General features: G+C 43.6%; 1 protein-coding gene across 8 annotated transcripts in view; it reads right to left on the bottom strand.

The window, feature by feature from the left end:
* Positions 1-19,180, bottom strand: part of jarid2b (jumonji and AT-rich interaction domain containing 2b) — a 358,906-nt gene that overhangs the window by 2,981 nt on the left and 336,745 nt on the right. For all 8 annotated transcript variants that reach the window (XM_072283626.1, XM_072283631.1, XM_072283632.1 and 5 more), the window contains 4 exons: positions 16,388-16,570; positions 15,461-15,591; positions 12,382-12,565; positions 8,511-8,618 (listed from right to left, as the gene is read on the bottom strand). In XM_072283626.1, the coding sequence (XP_072139727.1) occupies positions 8,511-8,618; positions 12,382-12,565; positions 15,461-15,591; positions 16,388-16,570 (606 nt within the window). The remainder of the gene's footprint in view (positions 1-8,510; positions 8,619-12,381; positions 12,566-15,460; positions 15,592-16,387; positions 16,571-19,180) is intronic.

The raw sequence follows: 19,180 nt of genomic DNA, 5'->3' as shown, positions 1-19,180 counted from the left end.
TCTGATCGGCGTCCACGATATCCTGAAGTGGAAAGGTGATCAGCCAGAGGTTATGGTACATATTGGTACCAATGACATAGGTAGGAAACGGGAGGAGGTCCTGAAAACAGACTACAGGAAGTGAGAAAGGAAGTTGAGAGGCAGGACCTCAAAAGGTAGTAATCTCAGGATTACTGCCTATGCCACGCAACAGTGAGTATCGGAATAGAGTGAGGTGGAAGGTAAATGCATGGCTGAGGGACTGCAGCAGGGGGCAGGGATTCAGATTTTTGGATCATTGGGACCTCTTTTGGGGCAGGAGCAACCTGTAGAAAAAGGACAGGTTGCACTTGAATCTGAGGGAGACCAATATCCTGGCAGGGAGGTTTGCTTAGGCTATTGGGGAGAGTTTAAACTAGAATTGCTGGAGGGTGGGAACTAAAATGAAGAGACGGTGGAAGGGGCGGTAGCTCACAAATAGAGGAAGCTTGTAAACAGTGCAAGAGGGAGGATAGGCAAGTGATACAGAAGGGATACACTCAGACCGATAGTTTGAGATGTGTCTATTTCAATGCAAGGAGTAACATGAACAAAGCAGATAAGCTTACAGCGTGGATCAGCACTTGGAGCTATGATGTTGTGGCCATTACAGAGACTTGGATAGTTCAGGGGCAGGAATGGTTACTTCGAGTGCCAGGCTTTAGATGTTTCAGAAAGGACTTGCAGGGAGGCAAAAGAAGTGGGGGTGTGGCACTGTTAATCAGAGATAGTGTCACAGCTGCAGAAAAGGAGGAAGACATGGAGGGATTGTCTACGAAGTCTCTGTGTGGAAATTACAAACAGGAAGGGGTCAATAACTCTACTGGGTGGTTTTCACAGACCACCCAAGAGTAACACTGACATTAAGGAGCAGATAGGGAGACAGATTCTGGAAAGATGTAATAATAGCAGGGTTGTCGTGGGAGATTTTAATTTCCCAAATATTGATTGGCACCTTCCTAGAGTGAGGGGTTTAGATGGGGTGTAGTTTGTTAGGTGTGATCAGGAAGGTTTCTTGACACAATATGCAGGTAAGCCTACAAGAGGAGAGGCTGTACTTGATCTGGTATTGGGAAATGAACCTGGTCAGGTGTCAGGTCTCTCAGTGGGAGAGAATTTTGGAGATAGTGATCACAATTCTATCTCCTTTACCATAGCATTGGAGAGGAATAGGAACAGACAAGTTAGGGGAACGTTTAATTGGAGTAAGGGGAAATATGAGGCTATCAGGCAGGAACTTGGAACCATCTCCTTCTACCTTAGGCCATGAACTGGACTACTTCTACAAAGAAGGGATCCGTATGCTCCACGACTGCTGGACTAAGTGTGTATGTGTAGGAGGGGACTATGTTGAAAAATAAATGTGCTAGATTTTCTAAAATTGACTCCTTCTACCTTAGGCCATGAACTTAACAATCACCCCTCGTAATATGATTAGGAATAGTCAGAATGGGTTTGTCAAAGGCAGGTCGCGCCTTACGAGCCTGATTGAATTTCTTGAGGATGTGACTAAACGCATTGATGAAGGTAGAGCAGTAGATGTAGTGTATATGGATTTCAGCAACGCATTTGATAAGGTACCCCATACAAGGCTTATTGAGAAAGTAAGGAGGCATGGGATCCAAGGGGAAATTGCTTTGTGGATCCAGAATTGGCTTGCCCACAGAAGGCAAAGAGTAATTGGAGTCGGGTTATATTCTGCATAGAGGTCGATGACCAGTGGTGTGCCTCAGGGATCTGTTCTGGGACCCATTCTCTTCATGATTTTTATAAATGACCTGGGTGAGGAAGTGGAAGGATGGGTTAGTAGATTTGCTGACACAAGGGTTGGGGATGTTGTGGATAGTGTGGAGGGCTGTCAGAAGTTACACTGGAACATCGATAGGATGCAATACTGGGCTGAGAAGTGGCAGATGGAGTTTTGAACCCAGATAAATGTGAGGTGGTTCATTTTGGTAGGTCAAATATGATGGCAGAATATAGTATTAATGGTAAGACTCCTGGCAGTGTGGAGGATCAGAGGGATCTTGGGGCCCGAGTCCATAGGACACTCAAAGCTGCTGCGCAGGTTGACTCTGTGGTTAAGAAGGCATACGGTACATTGGCCTTCATCAACCGTGGGATTGAGTTTAAGAGTCGAGACGTAATGTTACAGCTATACAGGACCCTTGTCAGACCCCACTTGGAGTACTGTGCTCAGTTCTGGTCACCTCACTACAGGAAGGATATGGAAACTATAGAAAGGGTGCAGAGGAGATTTACAGGGGTGTTGCCTAGATTGGGGAGCATGTCTTATGAAAATGGGTTGAGAGAACTCTGCCTTTTCTCCTTGGAGTGGCAAAGGATGACAGGTGACCTGTTAGAGGTGTACAAGATGATGAGAGTTATTGATCATGTGGATAGTCAGAGGCTTTCTTCCCAGGGCTAACACGAGAGGGCACAGTTTTAAGGTGCTTGGAAGTAGGCACAGAGAAGATGTCAAGGGTGAGCTTTTTTTTAAAAACGCAGAGAGTGGTGAGTGCATGGAATAGACTGCCAGTGACGGTGGTGGAGGCGGATACAATAGGGTCTTTTAAAACAGGGGCCCCCATCCTTTTTGACACTGCAGACTGGTTTAATATTGACAATATTCTTGCTGACCCCGGGGGGGGGGGGGGCGGGGAGGTGGGTAGGGTTGCCAATGGACAAGAGTAGCAGTCAAATACGTTGTGTTTACCCAGAGAAAGACTACAATGACCATGAAGCCTTGCGTGGGCACCAGTGCGCATGCATGACCTGCCCCTGCGTTTACCTGCCGATTTTTTTTCTGCAAATACTTTTTGCCGATTCTGTTCGGTGGTGGTGGAGGGGGGGGGGGTGTTAATCACGACCGGCATATAGGTAATGAATTTAATATTAAACACACAGCGCATATTTCCTCGCATGAATATAGCGATAAATCAATTATCAGGGGAGGACAGGGGAGCTTGAAGTAAGTGTTGAACGAACTTCCAGTATAAGTGGTAGAGGCAGGTTCGATATTATCATTTAAAGAAAAATTGTACAGGTATATGGACAGGAAAGGAATGGAGGGTTATGGGCTGAGTGCAGGTCAGTGGGACTAGGTGAGAATAGCATTCGGCACAGACTAGAAGGGCCGAGGTCGCCTGTTTCCATGCCGTAATAGTTATATGGTTATATAAGTAAGTCAATAGCACCGTAACATTTTACGTAACGTTTGGATATTAAACACACAGCACATATGTTCCCCGTATGAACATATAAAATCATTGTAACACACCAATATCGCTGAATCAGTGGGAGCCCTGGGCTTGTTTTCCTGCAACAACACGGTCCTATCGAGGGGTGATGGGAGACAGCGATACTCGAAGGGGGTTCCTTATGTCCAGTTATTCCGCAATTTAGTTTTTGTTGCATTCATTGCAGAAAGCTCCACTTTGCAGAAAAATGTTGGAAATGGAAGCAGCATTTTCAGTGCTTTCATGGCTATGTCAGGATATTTAGCCTTGACTTTGATCCAGAATACCGGCAGAGATGTTATGTCAAACATACTTTTCAGCCCGCTGTCATTTGCAAGCTCGAGGAATAGATCTCCTTCCTGCGCTGATATGGATGATGTGCGGGTAATGACCTCGCATGCATTCAAGATCAACAGTGGGCGTGACAGGGAATGAGGAAAGGTGCAGCTGACTCATATCACCAAATCATATCGTTTCCTCGCGGCCTGGTAGCACATGCTTTGCAGCCCGGTGGTCCGGGACCGCTGTTTTAAGAGACTCCTGGATAGGTACATGAAGCTTAAAAAAATAGTATGCTACAGGTAACCTTAGGTAATTTCTGAAGTAAGTACATGTTTGGCTCAGCATTGTGGGCTGAAGGGCCTGTATTGTGCTGTAGGTTTTCTATGTTCTCTAACATTTCAAGTCACCAGTGGCACAATGGTACCTCTGAGCTCCAGTGACTTAGTTCATTCCCAACTGTAGCTGCGGTTTGCGCAGCGCACACATTCTCCCCGTTACTGTATGGAGTTCAACCATACGAAATGGTTTCCTTCCATATCCCAAAAATGGGTTAGTTGGCCACTGTCATTTGTCCCCAGGAAGTAGATGAATTTCTCAGAATGTAGGGAATTGATGAGAATACAGGAAGAATAGGTACAGGAAAATTTACTGGGAGATAGGATAGGGCCACCCTGTGTCACAAAGACAAACAAGATATGGATGACCCTTCATCAGGTAAGTGTCTCCAGCTATCCAAATACATTTGGTTCACTAAATTATCTCTGCAAATCTTAAGTACATACAGGCTGAGCACCCCTTAGCCAAAATTCAGAGAGATTTCAGGATCTCCTCTCAATCTAAATTCCAGAATGAGCAAAAAAAATCCTTTCCTGAACATTGTAGTGAGAAATTAACAGGAAGAATGGAGGAAGAACTGATTTTGCTCTGAATTTACAGATCTTATTTTCTTTCACTGTGCATTGTAGTTCAAAATCCTTTACAGTTTTTACGTAATGGCCGGAAAAATGGGGGGTGGGGGCGGAGTGGGGGGGAGAGAGGAGAAAGCTGGGGATGTGATTTGGGATATAAGGGGGGCAGTAACCCAAAAGAGTTTGTGAACCACTGGGGTAAATAGCGATAATGTTTATCCCAGGGTAAAAATGTTAAATACTGAAGAATATGTATTTAAGGTGAAAGGCATCAAGGAGACGTGAGGCTCAAACGTGTTTTTCCTGCAAAGGTGGTACTGAAAACAGATACAATAGTAGAGTTTACGAGGTAGGAACGTTACTATGCAGGGAATGGAGGGTTATGGATCATGTACAGGCAGACCACATGTTCAGCACAGACACTGTGGGCCGAATGGCCTGTTCTTGAGGTGACTTTAAACTAGAATGGTTGGGGGGTGGGAATCAGATCAAAGAGGCTAGGCGTGAGGAGGTTAGTTCACAACAGGGGGATGGGAACCAGTGCAGAGAGACAGAGGGGTGTAAAGTGAGGGTAGAAACAAAAAGTACTAAGGAGAAAAGTAAAAGTGGCAGGCCGACAAATCCAGGGCAAGCATTAAAAAGGGCCACTTTTCAACATAATTGTATAAGGGCTAAGACAGTTGTAAAAGAGCGCCTGAAGGCTTTGTGTGTCAATGCAAGGAGTATTCGTAATAAGGTGGATGAATTGAAAGTACAGATTGTTATTAATGATTATGATATAGTTGGGATCACAGAGACATGGCTCCAGGGTGACCAGGGATGGGAGCTCAACATTCAGGCATATTCAATATTCAGGAGGGATAGGCATGAAGGAAGGGGAGGTGGGGTGGCATTGCTGGTTAAAGAAGAGATTAACGCAATAGAAAGGAAGGACATAAACCGGGAAGATGTGGAATCGATATGGGTAGAGCTGAGTAACACTAAGGGGCAAAAGACGCTGGTGGGAGTTGTGTACAGGCCACCTAACAGTAGTAGTGAGGTCGGAGATGGTATTAAACAGGAAATTAGAAATGTGTGCAATAAAGGAACAGCAGTTATAATGGGTGACTTCAATCTACATGTAGATTGGGTGAACCAAATTGGTAAAGGTGCTGAGGAAGAGGATTTCTTGGAATGTATGCGGGATGGTTTTTTGAACCAACATGTCAAGGAACCAACTAGAGAGCAGGCTATTCTGGACTGGGTTTTGAGCAATGAGGAAGGGTTAATTAGCAATCTTGTCGTGAGAGGCCCCTTGGGTAAGAGTGACCATAATATGGTGGAATTCTTCATTAAGATGGAGAGTGACATAGTTAATTCAGAAACAAAGGTTCTGAACTTAAAGAAGGGTAACTTTGAAGGTATGAGACGTGAATTAGCTTAAGATAGACTGGCAAATGACACAAAGGATTGACAGTGGATATGCAATGGCAAGCATTTAAAGGTTGCATGGATGAACTACAACAATTGTTCATCCCAGTTTGGCAAAAGAATAAATCAAGGAAGGTAGTGCACCCATGGCTGACAAGAGAAATTAGGGATAGTATCAATTCCAAAGAAGAAGCATACAAATTAGCCAGAGAAAGTGGCTCACCTGAGGACTGGGAGAAATTCAGAGTTCAGCAGAGGAGGACAAAGGGCTTAATTAGGAAGGGGAAAAAAGATTATGAGAGAAAACTGGCAGGGAACATAAAAACTGACTGTAAAAGCTTTTATAGATATGTAAAAAGGAAAAGACTGGTAAAGACAATTGTAGGTCCCCTACAGACAGAAACAGGTGAATTGATTATGGGGAGCAAGGACATGGCAGACCAATTGAATAATTACTTTGGTTCTGTCTTCACGAAGGAGGACATAAATAATCTTCCAGAAATAGTAGGGGACAGAAGGTCCAGTGAGATGGAGGAACTGAGCGAAATACATGTTAGTAGGGAAGTGGTGTTAGGTAAATTGAAGGGATTGAAGGCAGATAAATCCCCAGGGCCAGATGGTCTGCATCCTAGAGTGCTTAAGGAAGTAGCCTAAGAAATAGTGGATGCATTAGTGATAATTTTTCAAAACTCGTTAGATTCTGGACTAGTTCCTGAGGATTGGAGGGTGGCTAATGTAACCCTACTTTTTAAAAAAGGAGAGAGAGAGAAACCGGGGAATTATAGACCGGTTAGCCTAACATCGGTGGTGGGGAAACTGCTGGAGTCAGTTATCAAAGATGTGATAACAGCACATTTGGAAAGCGGTGAAATCATCGGACAAAGTCAACATGGATTTGTGAAAGGAAAATCATGTCTGACGAATCTCATAGAATTTTTTGAGGATGTAACTAGTAGAGTGGATAGGGGAGAACCAGTGGATGTGGTATATTTGGATTTTCAAAAGGCTTTTGACAAGGTCCCACACAGGAGATTAGTGTGCAAACTTAAAGCACACGGTATTGATGTGGATGGAGAATTGGTTAGCAGACAGGAAGCAAAGAGTGGGAATAAACGGGACCTTTTCAGAATGGCAGGCGGTGACTAGTGGGGTACCGCAAGGCTCAGTGCTGGGACCCCAGTTGTTTACAATATAAATGACTTGGATGAGGGAATTAAGTGCAGCATCTCCAAGTTTGCGGATGACACGAAGCTGGGTGGCAGTGTTAGCTGTGAGGAGGATGCTAAGAGGATGCAGAGTGACTTGGATAGGTTGGGTGAGTGGGCAAATTCATGGCAGATGCAATTTAATGTGGATAAATGTGAGGTTATCCACTTTGGTGGCAAAAATAGGAAAACAGATTATTATCTGAATGGTGGCTGATTAGGAAAAGGGGAGGTGCAACAAGACCTGGGTGTCATTATACACCAGTCATTGAAAGTGGGCATGCAGGTACAGCAGGTGGTGAAAAAGGCGAATGGTATGCTGGCATTTATAGCGAGAGGATTCGAGTACAGGAGCAGGGAGGTACTACTGCAGTTGTACAAGGCCTTGGTGAGACCACACCTGGAGTATTGTGTGCAGTTTTGGTCCCCTAATCTGAGGAAAGACATCCTTGCCATAAAGGGAGTACAAAGAAGGTTCACCAGATTGATTCCTGGGTCGGCAGGACTTTCATATGAAGAAAGACTGGATGAACTGGGCTTGTACTCGTTGGAATTTAGAAGATTGAGGGGGGATCTGATTGAAACGTATAAAATCCTAAAGGGATTGGACAGGCTAGATGCAGGAAGATTGTTCCCGATGTTGGGGAAGTCCAGAACAAGGGGTCACAGTTTGAGGATAAAGGGGAAGCCTTTTAGGACTGAGATTAGGAAAAACTTCTTCACACAGAGAGTGGTGAATCTGTGGAATTCTCTGCCACAGGAAACAGTTGAGGCCAGTTCATTGGCTATATTTAAGAGGGAGTTAGATATGGCCCTTGTGGCTGCGGGGATCAGGGGGTATGGAGGGAAGGCTGGGGCGGGGTTCTGAGTTGGATGATCAGCCATGATCATAATAAATGGCGGTGCAGGCTCGAAGGGCCGAATGGCCTACTCCTGCACCTATTTTCTATGTTTCTATGTTTCCCATACTGGAATGTTCCGTATTCTATGTTTTGTGAATCCTACACCCTACTTCCATTCATGGGCTGGTTCTAATGGAAGTTTTCTCCTATACTACAATGCTTTATTAAGCACAACCAAGCATATCTTCTGAATGACTACAAAGTGCCACCTATTTAATACACTTGCTTTATGTTTTTCCAAGCTTTTGTAAAAAAAAAATGGTGGAAGAGTAGCAGCTCAGAGCCTGACACAGTACAGTACACCTGCAGCATCCTTGCATTATCAACATATACACACACACACAGTGAATCTTAGTTAATGTTTCCAAAACACAGGAAGGTCCAGATTTGATTTGTAACTAGGTGGTGCTAATATTGGACATCTCCAAATCTTTACAATATCAAATCTGCTTTTAACAATTCTTTGTTAATGTGCCACCATATTGCTCTGAGGTAGGTCCAAATTCAGTTAGTGTCTAGAAAGTGGAGATATCACCAGCTACAAACCTCATCATAGCGATACATCATTTTCAATCCCCGACAGGATTTCTGCTTCTCTACATGGCGAAGAGCACATTCTAGACAGAAGACAACGTTTTCATTTTCTTGCACGACCTGAGTAGATATAAAATAGCTTAGTTCAGTACAATAACTGGCCACACAGCAACTTAAAATTTAAGTTCTAAGGGAGAGCTGCATTTCCAGTGTGACACCCAAGTGACTTTCAGACATAAATGCATTTACTGATTGTGTGCATTTGGTTTCAAATTTATTCCCATCCTTCCCCATAGCAAATCAATGTTTGCTTTAATAAAGATATTACTGTCAAACCAAATAATTTGTTTAATCTCCTACAGATTACTTTAGCATTTCAAAGTTCAAAGTACAAAGTACATATTTAGTATACAACTCTGAGATTAGTCTTCCCCACAGTCACGAAACAAAGAAAACCATGGAACCTGTTCAACCCTGCCCCCACACACAAAAAGAAATATCACACAAATGGCAACAAAATAATGAATGAAAAACATATAAAACACAAAATCAAAAGGTATATTCAAAATCCAAGCCTCCCAATTCAAAATCACTCAAACTAGCATTAAAAAAAGGAGCAACTAGAAAAACTAGAAAACAAACCATAAGTGAATTAGAGTCCACAATTCACAAATTGTGTCAATTCAGATGTCCCCATTTCCTTTCCTGAACCTTTCCATTTAAATGTGCACAATCTATTACATCCCATCAAATTATCCTTTCTCAAATTGCATAGTAATACATTAAACATTTAACATAAGTTTTTTTTTAATCTTTAATTTGTATATTTTTAAACATTAAAAAAGCCGGAAGCTCCCTGCTTTAAGATTTAGTACTGGTGAAGATGGGAAATTTGCTAAAAGCTCTGTTGTGGCTATCAATCTCTCATCAGCGGAGACTGCTCATAACATCTTAAAAACATCTGTTAAGCTCTCTTATAAATGGTTTTCATCATTTATGCTCCAGGAGAGAGCTTGCCTTTCCCCAGGTAGCTACATGAATGTACTGCACCTCCAAATCCAAGCCCTTCATTACCTCACCATCCGGTCATCCCTCCCCTCAACAGATGGGCCTCCTCACTACATTTTTCATCACCCAGTGTGCCCTACAGCCATGGAAACACATTTGGAGTGCCGCCACTGTTGCAGCCAATTTATACACAGTAAGCTCCCACAGGTAGCAATGAAATAGATGACCAGGCACCTGGTGAGCAAACACTTGCTCTTCATTACAAAATGCAGGGAGATCTTTTGTGTCTATCCTTGAGGCATTTCACCTTAAGATATATGGTTTCCTCTGTGCTGCAGTGTAGAATAGACCCTTCCAGCCACACCGCCCAGCAGTCCTCCAATTTAATCCTAGGCTCATCAGAATGACCAATTAACCTAACATGCAGGGGACAAAACTGGAGCACTCAGAAGAAACCCATGTGCTCACGGGGGAACGTACAAACTGCTTACAGGCAGGGACGGGAATTGAACCCGGGTCACCTGTTCTGTAAAGCATTATGCTAACCAGTGTCTCCCCCTTGTTGGCCTATATCATATACAAGTCTCTGGAGTGCAGCTTGAACCCATAACCTTCTGAGTCGGAGACAAGACTACCATTGATCCAAGTCTGTTACCACCCAAACACAGGGTCTGACAGTTATCAGTAGACAGGCACAGAAGATTCTTAGAAATGTTTTGTTTAAATCTCAACTACCTCCTTGAATAATTAACATAATTAAATGATTCTGACTGCTCTAATGGACGCTGAGCCAGTAGATCTGATCTGGTGAACTTCCTCACCATCCAGAACCTTTCTGGTTCTATATTTCTGGAAATCCTCAGTCCAAGTCTTGGATCCAAGGCAGATGGACTGAGAAGTACTTGTCAAGAAACAGACAGGTGAAAGCAATAAATAGCTGTCAAACTAATAAGAGCAATCAAAACTCAATCTACAAAAAAAGTTCCTATTTAAACTTCATCTCCCATGGCAACACTCTGTGCCTCCGTAATGATCACAATCACAGTTAAACTTATTTTCCACTTGTGATGGACACCAGCCTTTAGGAGGGTCCTAGGTTTTTCACTCTGGTCTAATTACTCTTGTACCATTGCGGTGCGCTACGACCCAACCTGAGCAGGTAACCTGCAGTAGGAATAGGAGCCCAAATCCCGAATGCTGGCAGTGATTAAATGCCTGCATCGGTACTGATTGCAAAGGAAACATATCAATAATCAGGAACAGGAAAATATGCCTGGATTCTCTCTCCCCTGGCCTGGGAAAATGGCAGCTATCCACTAGATTGTCATAGTCACTAACTGAGAAACAAGGCCAGTCCACTCCTAGCCAAGAGCTCACATCTGTGGAACACATTTCTCATTCCAGAGTATTCCAGTCCAGTCTGTAATGAATATGTTTTGATTGAAGTGAATCATTGATATATGGACAATGACAGCAAGGGGCTTGGATTAGGGTAGGAAACTTGGCCGAATCTCTGGCATACACACAGCTCCTGTGGAAGTATATGTCTCTCTCTTGTTGAATTATAAAATGGAATCTTTTGCACTTACCTGAGATAACAGGAATTCTGACCATTCCCTAGGAATGCAATACTTGCTTAACCTCTAACTGCTGTTCAACTTCCCTGTAGTCAGATGCACCATATTCAGATCAAGGGGTGTGAGGTCAAGCCCAGAGCTACTCACTGTTCATAGCTCCCTCCTGTCCTGTCTAGCTACTGACACTGGCCATTGGCTCATCTAGACTCCCCACATCATCAAAGCAGTGGCGTATGACCTTGTGGGTATGTGTGTGGGTACTGCAGTGGTATTGACTACACACTGGAGGTAGCAGTCACCTTCTGCTACCGTCTCTGGAGATTGAATGCACATCCATTTCTTCAGAAAGGGGCTCCGATACGAGTGGTGACAGCGCTGTCATTATACAACTCTCGGGCACAGGTCTACCTCCATGTAACATGGGGTACAAGTCTGATAGTGAGAGATCTGTCACTGTAAAACACTGGATGTAGGTTGGTCATTTAGGCACAGGGGTATAGTACAGGTCTATCACTATATCACACTGGGGTACAGACTGGTAGGTCAGGTCTATCACTATCACACTGGGGTACAGACTGGTAGGTCAGGTCTATCACTCTATCACACTGGGGTACAGACTGGTAGGTCAGGTCTATCACTATCACAGTGGGGTACAGACTGGTAGGTCAGGTCTATCACTATCACACTGGGATACAGAATTGGTAGGTCAGGTCTATCACTATATCACACTGGGGTACAGACTGGTAGGTCAGGTCTATCACTATCACACTGGGATACAGAATTGGTAGGTCAGGTCTATCACTATATCACACTGGGGTACAGACTGGTAGGTCAGGTCTATCACTGCTTCACACTGGGGTACAGAACTGGTGAGGACGGGTTTGTTACTGTAACACTGGGGTACAAGTTTGTCACTGTATAACATGGGACAGGTCTATCACTAAAACGGTGGCATATGGTACTACTGTGGACAGACTGTTGGGACACATCTGCCACTCTATAACTCTGGGGTAGAGTGGAGTTGAATCTGAACATGCTGGTTCAGAGAGGAAGATTCACTCAGCAATCCAGGAGAACTATTGGTTATAAAGGGGTTTGGGATTAGCTGCAAGCTATCCTATTCCATCTTGTGTCTATGACACAGCCAGCATTCAGCCTCACCAGTCTCATACACAGTCTGGGATTGGTGTGGGAGGCTCATCAGCAGGAAGATGGCACAAAGCAAAGGTTCTTGTTGGTTAGTGATTAGTGCACAACTGTGCTCGTTTATTTAACATCTCTCTGCAGCTTTAACTCACCATGGACAGGTAACACAACTGCTGGCAGACTTGGCACCTCCTCTCTGAAGTTTCAGATGCCAACCACTTCCGTGATTTCTTTTTCATTTCCATCGAAGTCAAATGGCTGTCATGGCTACCGTAACGAGCTGAGGAATGCAAACCTGCGTCAAGCAGCTGCTGTCGCTGTCTCGACTCTGTATCCCTGAGGAAACATCGGGTGCAACACTGCTCAGAATAATTCAGAGTTCACATCGTCATTGTGAAGGCACACCATTTCTTTGCAGAAACTTGGGGGGGGGGTCAAATTGGCAACAAAGTAGGCAAACTTTGTGGATTTGAAATTTTAAAAGTTGTAGATTTAACAGTTCACAAAAAGGAAAACTCAAAATACAAAGCCTTGCTCTCATTTAGTTTTTGTGGTTAATTGATTTTCAAGCTCTTCATGCAAGAATCTTGCAGCTGACTGAACTTTTATCCAGTCAGGCTTGGCCACAATCAACTTCAGGTTCCAGATGTAAAAAGAAACATGGTGCTAAAGCTCACTACCCCCGGACGTGCTTAACTGTTTTCCTACACTCCCCAGCAACCACCCACTGCAGATCTCTCACTCAGAGCACAGAACAGGAAACGTCCTTTTGCTCTACAATGTTTGTTAAATTAATTCTAACTACCTGCGCATGATCCATACCACGTGTCCCTCTAAATGCCTCTTAAGTACCACTACTATATCTGTTCATACCTCTGCTCTTGGCAACCTGGTCCAGGCACCATCCACTTTCTGTGTAAAAACAACTAGCCCCACCCATCTCTTGTATTTCCCAAATACTAGAGACCCCTTAGCATTTGACATTTCCACCGTGGGAAAAAGACTATGACTTTCATACTTTTATAAATTTTTATCAGTTCTCTCTGTCTCCAACGCTCCAGAGAAAACAACCCAAGTTTGTCCAGTCTCTCCTTATAGCTCATGCCCTCTAATCCAGGCAACTTCCTGATGAACCTCTTCCAACACATTGCTGCTCTGGCTTTTGAAGAATGGCCTGACCCTCTCAGCTTTCCTCAAAAACTTTTAAAGGTTTGCAATTCCAGCTTATTATTTCTTTTGCTGATGGACTAATATGGGATCAGTTCAGATCAGGAATGAAGGAGAATTTAATTCTGCAGGTTGCTTTCCTGTGAAAAAGCCAGCACCATCCCTGCTTTTCTAAAGACTGTGAGCCTGAAGTACTGCAATAAAGCTGGCCAAATACACCATACTCCAATAAGCTGTCAAAGTATCTGTAGTTTTCCTTATTGGAAATTTCACACAATACAGTAATTGTACTCTAAGGTAATTACACATATTAAGACTTTTAACGTAAATTTACAAAATACTACACCATTTCCTATTGTATAAATATGGCCTGCTGCAAGTAAAACTACTCACCAGTAGGGGGACTTACAGCATCAGAGGGATAAATAAGTTTATAGATATCACTGTACATGCAGACGCAAGTTTACAACAGACACAAAAAGCAACAGTTGAAGATAGGAGACACCCCCACCCCCCAGAAACTCCTGCAGTAATGTCCTGGGACTGAGCTGATTGACCTCCAGCAAATTCAACCATCGTCCTTTATGAGGTATAACTCAAGCCACTGGAGTGTTTTCCCTCTGATGCCCCAATGACTTCAGATATACCTGGACTCCTGGATGTCAGTCATATACTGCTTTAATGTCAAGGGAAGTCACTTTCACCTCACATCCAGAAGACAGCTCTTTGGCCTATGTTTGGAGCAAGGTCATGGTGAGATCTGGAGTCTAACAGTCCTCACAGAATCCAAACCAGACATTGGCAAGTAGGTTATGTATGAATACGAGATGCTTGCTAGTACTGTCGAAAACAGCTTCCAACACTTTACTGATAATTAAACGTAGACTGCTTGGGAGTACTTCCCAAGAACAGCCTGGAACACTGATGCAGCTAATAGAGTTGATGTCTCACAATCCTGACCCTGGGCACTTCTCTTCACATTCTGCATGTTCTCCCTTTGGTCGTGCGGCACTTCCCTGGGTTCTCCAGTTTCATTCCAAAGCCACAACTGGCCACTGCGAATTGGGCCAAGTGTAGAGTTGAGTGCTACAACCTAGGGAAAGCTGAAGAGAACTAAGAGGAGAATAAAATGTAATTGGAGTAGCGTTAGCATAGATAGGATTGTGGGCATGCTCGCAGTGTGTCAGGGTCACTTTAAGTTCACGGGATACTTGGGCAAATTTCCAAGCAAGTGCTGGAGCTGTAATGAAACAGCTTGGCCAGAAGTGCAGCTAATTCTGAAGCACTGGGCTTCAACACTACAGATGGCCTCATAGCCCTCACTACATCCAGTGTCAGATCTGTTTACTCAGTGGAGTGACTCGAATTTGCTGCAGTTTTACCTCCGCAATGTTTGGAATCACAGAAGTCGAGTTAAATCACCTATTCAGCACTTTCAGGTACTTAAGTTTTCCTTTAGCACTCGTGCTGGGCCTCCTTGTCTTTGGGGATGTTTAACGGAGACGATTCCTCCAGATAGCCATTTATAGTCCAACAACATTCAAAACTAGACTAGGAGGCAAGTTCTCCAGCTCGTCCGTGCCAAACAAGATGTCCATCTAAACTTGCTGTCACATAACTCACACAGCAGAGAGATCATTTCTCTCCATTCACTGCATACCTATCAGCAAACATATTACTACAACCACACTGACTTTTCCTCCCTGCATACAAATGCAATTGAGCTTTACCTCAGTATCTGAAGAGCCCAAGTGCACTGAACATCCTTGACTTTTATTAAGGTAGTTTTCAACCCAATTGGCAGGCCTTCCAATAATGACACGGAGCACATTGGTCTCATCTCTCTCAACTTGTAATGTAACTAACCCTGCCAACAGTATAAGCTGTCTCCCTAGATGTAATACAAATATTAAAGTGAAGAGCAATCAAAGTTACACCCCCACCCTGATGTGCCCCTCGCAACCATCAGCTTCGGGGGAAAAACTCAAAAGTTTCTTCCTGTCGGCGAAAGGAAGATTACGTCACCCGCCTCTTAAAGATTCCAGCTAAACACTCAAGATGTACCTGAGTTCTTGCAAAAGTGAAGAGATGTGGCTTAGTGTTGACCCACTTTCCCGTTTTGACTCCGCTGTTGCTATAAGGTAAAGTAGTTTCTCCATCGAGAAAGCATTAGCAATGTAGCGACGTTTCAAGTCCTGTCCAGGCACAACAAAAACAAGTGTTTTAGGTAGGAGAAAAAAACACAGCTAAACCTAAATACAGAACACAGTCATGTGCAGAACAGGGTGACTTCAACCTTGAACTTGGCAATAGAGGGGAAAGAAAAACAGTGTGGGCTCTGATGTCAAAAAATTCAATCTGATAATTTTCTTAATTGAATAATGAATTTATTATTAATCATAATAATATAAATAATGAATTAATCAGAAGCATGAGCACATTTTTCAGGCGTTTTCTTTTCAGGTCACCCCTAAAAGATAGTTTCCAATTAAATGGTTAAACGTCAGCGAGACAGGAAACTGAAGAGGCAACTGGAGGCCTCGGTTATCTCCTACTCACACTAACACATCACCCTGTCACTGTCGCGCGCAGGGGTTCCCAACCTCAGATCCATGGCCATCTCGGTTACTGGCAAGGTTCCACAGCATAAAAAAGGTTGGGAACCCCTGGTCCCACCAAACTAGGACCAGAGCTGGTCCAACATATCCCCGTTGGGACAAGACTTCTTCCCTGCCACCACCAAGGCAGGGCTGTACCTACCCAGCTCTTCACCCCACCACCAGAGCTAGGGCCAATACTACAAACCCGGCCAGGGTCATCCTCTCTCCTCCCACCTGACTCTTAACCCCATATCCCTGCCTGCAACGGGAGGTGTTGCCCTTTCCCTGTCCCCTCTCAGGTGTCAGTCACTCTCCCCCAACCATTCCTCATACACCATCAGCAGGTTATTTTACATGGGACAACGAGGTTACAGGAAATTGGGCTCATTACCTTAGCAGCTTCATAGCCTGTTTTTAACCAGTGCATCGTTGCGAAATGCACAGCTTCAGAAACACTGTATCCACAGCACACTTTAGAGACAAAGGACCCTGGAGAGCACACAACAAACTGGCCACTCTGCTGTACGGTCCGACACACTTTGATTCCCTCTCTACACAGGACCTCTGGAGAAATCTAGCAAAGCAAACATTGGACAGTTAGGATCAAAGCATTCTAAAGCAGGCAGTTGGTCAGTAGATCATTTGTCCCACTACAAAGAAATCACCATCATCATTACGTGCCATGTCATATGACATGGGTGATCATGATCTTTAACTATGATTGTTTTGGCTAGTTTTTCCCTACAGAAGTAGTTTGCTATTGCCGCCTTCTGGGCAGTGTCTTTACAAGACAAGTGACTCCGTCCGTTATCAATACTCTTCAGAGATTGACTGCCTGACATCAGTGGTCGTATAACCAGGACTTGTGATATGTACACTAGATGCTCATAGGACCATCTACCACCTGCTCCTATGGCTTCACGTGACCCTGATCAAGGGACTAAGCAGATGCTACGCCTCGCCCAAGGGTGAGCTGCAGGCTAGCGGAGCGAAGAGGCACCTTACAACTCCTTTAGAAGAGACGCATCTCTACTTTGTCACAGAGAAGTACTCACACTGCTTTACACAAAGTCACACAGTCACATCTATTCTAAACAGAGTCACTCACCTGTATGTAATGTATCAGCCAACAGGGATCAAACTAATGCACACGTGCTTCTGTCGAGCCTGAAATGTGTTTGTGATTCTAACACTCGATTAAACTGCATCTACAGACATACAAATTCGGGGCACAAACAGCTATCAGACACTGGAATGCATTTCAGTAATGTATTATGGAGGGTGGACAAAATGCACAATTCAGATCTTTAAAATCCCATTCACTGACTTGATGCGTAGTTGTTACTATATAATCGCCAATGGGATAGTTCACCTGTGAAGGATGGAGGACGGAATGACCGACTTTAAAAACAGTCAATTCTTAATTTGTTTCCTCAGCAGTAAGAGAGACTCTATAAATGACGATAAAGTACTGATGAAATATGCCAGCTATTTATTCCTCTCCATAGATGTTGCCCGACCTGCTGAGTTCCTCTGGTATTTTCTGCATGTTGCTCTGGATTTCAGGATCTTGTGAATCTCTCTAAGTGATGTACTCCCTCAGCACTGTACTGAATTGTCAGCCGAAATCAAACCTGAGGATCTTGAATCCAGCCTTTTGATTTGGTGATCTAACAGGGAAACTAGCTCTTGTACAGACATTTTACTAGTGGCTAGAAGCAGAGAAAAAAGGACCAAATCTGGTGCAGTGTCACATTTCTTGACCAGGTGATACTATAGGTATGTCATAAATCATCAACACCTATGATTCTGGAAACTTGTACTTCCATTAACTTTATTTTGCTGAAACTAGATTGATTTCCAAGCCAGGCACTGACTACTGTACCTAACACAATGGCAGTCTACTTGACCCAAGGACAAATAATATCGCTGCTATATCATGGTGGACCTTTTCATAAGCTTGGTCACATTTCCCTATTTAAGGGCCAACCAGACAGCATTAAATGGAATCAGTGCAGTCACCATTGCTTCAGAAAGGTACGAACACGACTTATCAAATGACATCCTACAATAATGAGAATTGTTCAAGGTGGTTCCTAAGATCTAAAGAACTGCTTTGGAGCTGGATGAAGTCACCAGCATTCTGGTATATAGAAAATGCTGCATTTACAACCCTATCTAAATTATTGTTCATCATCAAGGACACCCAGCTCAGTTTGCAAGAGGTATGAGATTAATGGGGCAAATTCTGATGACACCAACAGCAGATAACAAAATGAAAAATAGCATGAACGGAGTTCACAGAAGTTATCACACGATGCCAAAATGCCCTTTGGCCACAAATTGCTTTATAAGTGCCATCACTGCTGCTACATGTGCAAATATATTGGTCAATTAGCCCAAGCCAAAATCGGAAACTGAGAAAAAGATAATTTGCAAAGCAATTCACTGCACGGGCCTTGATGGCTGGATTAATGTGCTTAAAGAAACCGAATGATTTCCCAGATTTTCCTTAAAACAGTATCATAGAATCTTTTCCAGCAGGAAACTTGTCCAATGTCATGGAATTTGTCCAACAAGGAGAGGAAGATTAAGCTTAAATGTCTCAACTGAAAGACTCATCTCACAATGAGATGAATCTTCCTCAGCAAAAATTAACAAAGATATAGGAACAACTATGCACCAGAATTCTTCCACCACAATGTGTTAAAGGAAACAGAAATAACACAAAGTGCTGGAATGCTCAGCAAACCAAGCAGCATCTGTTGAGAGAGAAGCAGAGGTAATGTTTAGAGAATGATACTCCACCAGAAGTGCTGGTCAAAATCATTCTGATGAAGGAATGCTGAACTGAAAAGTTCAGAGCTGCTCCAATGCTGCTGCTGTTTGGCTGAGCATTTCCAGCACTTAAGTTTTTATTTCAGAATTCCAACATCTACATTTTCCAAATCCAAAGCAAGCAGCTGATTTAGCCTTATTGATGAAATCACTGTGGACAGCAATTCCTAAACAAATGAATCCCGATGAAGCGTCTTGGCCTGAAACGCCGACTGTTTATTCCCCTCCAGAGATGCTGCCTGACCTGCCGAGTCCCTCCAGCACTGTGTGTGGTGATCAATATGCAGAGCAAAGCAGGATTGAAAGTTAAGGTATGAATGATACCATTCCTTAATCATCAGGGGAG

This window comes from Mobula birostris, chromosome 19 (assembly GCF_030028105.1).
Source record: "Mobula birostris isolate sMobBir1 chromosome 19, sMobBir1.hap1, whole genome shotgun sequence".
NCBI lineage: Eukaryota > Metazoa > Chordata > Chondrichthyes > Myliobatiformes > Myliobatidae > Mobula > Mobula birostris.
Note: the sequence above shows the minus strand (reverse complement) of the source record. Positions and strands in the feature narration are given on the sequence as shown.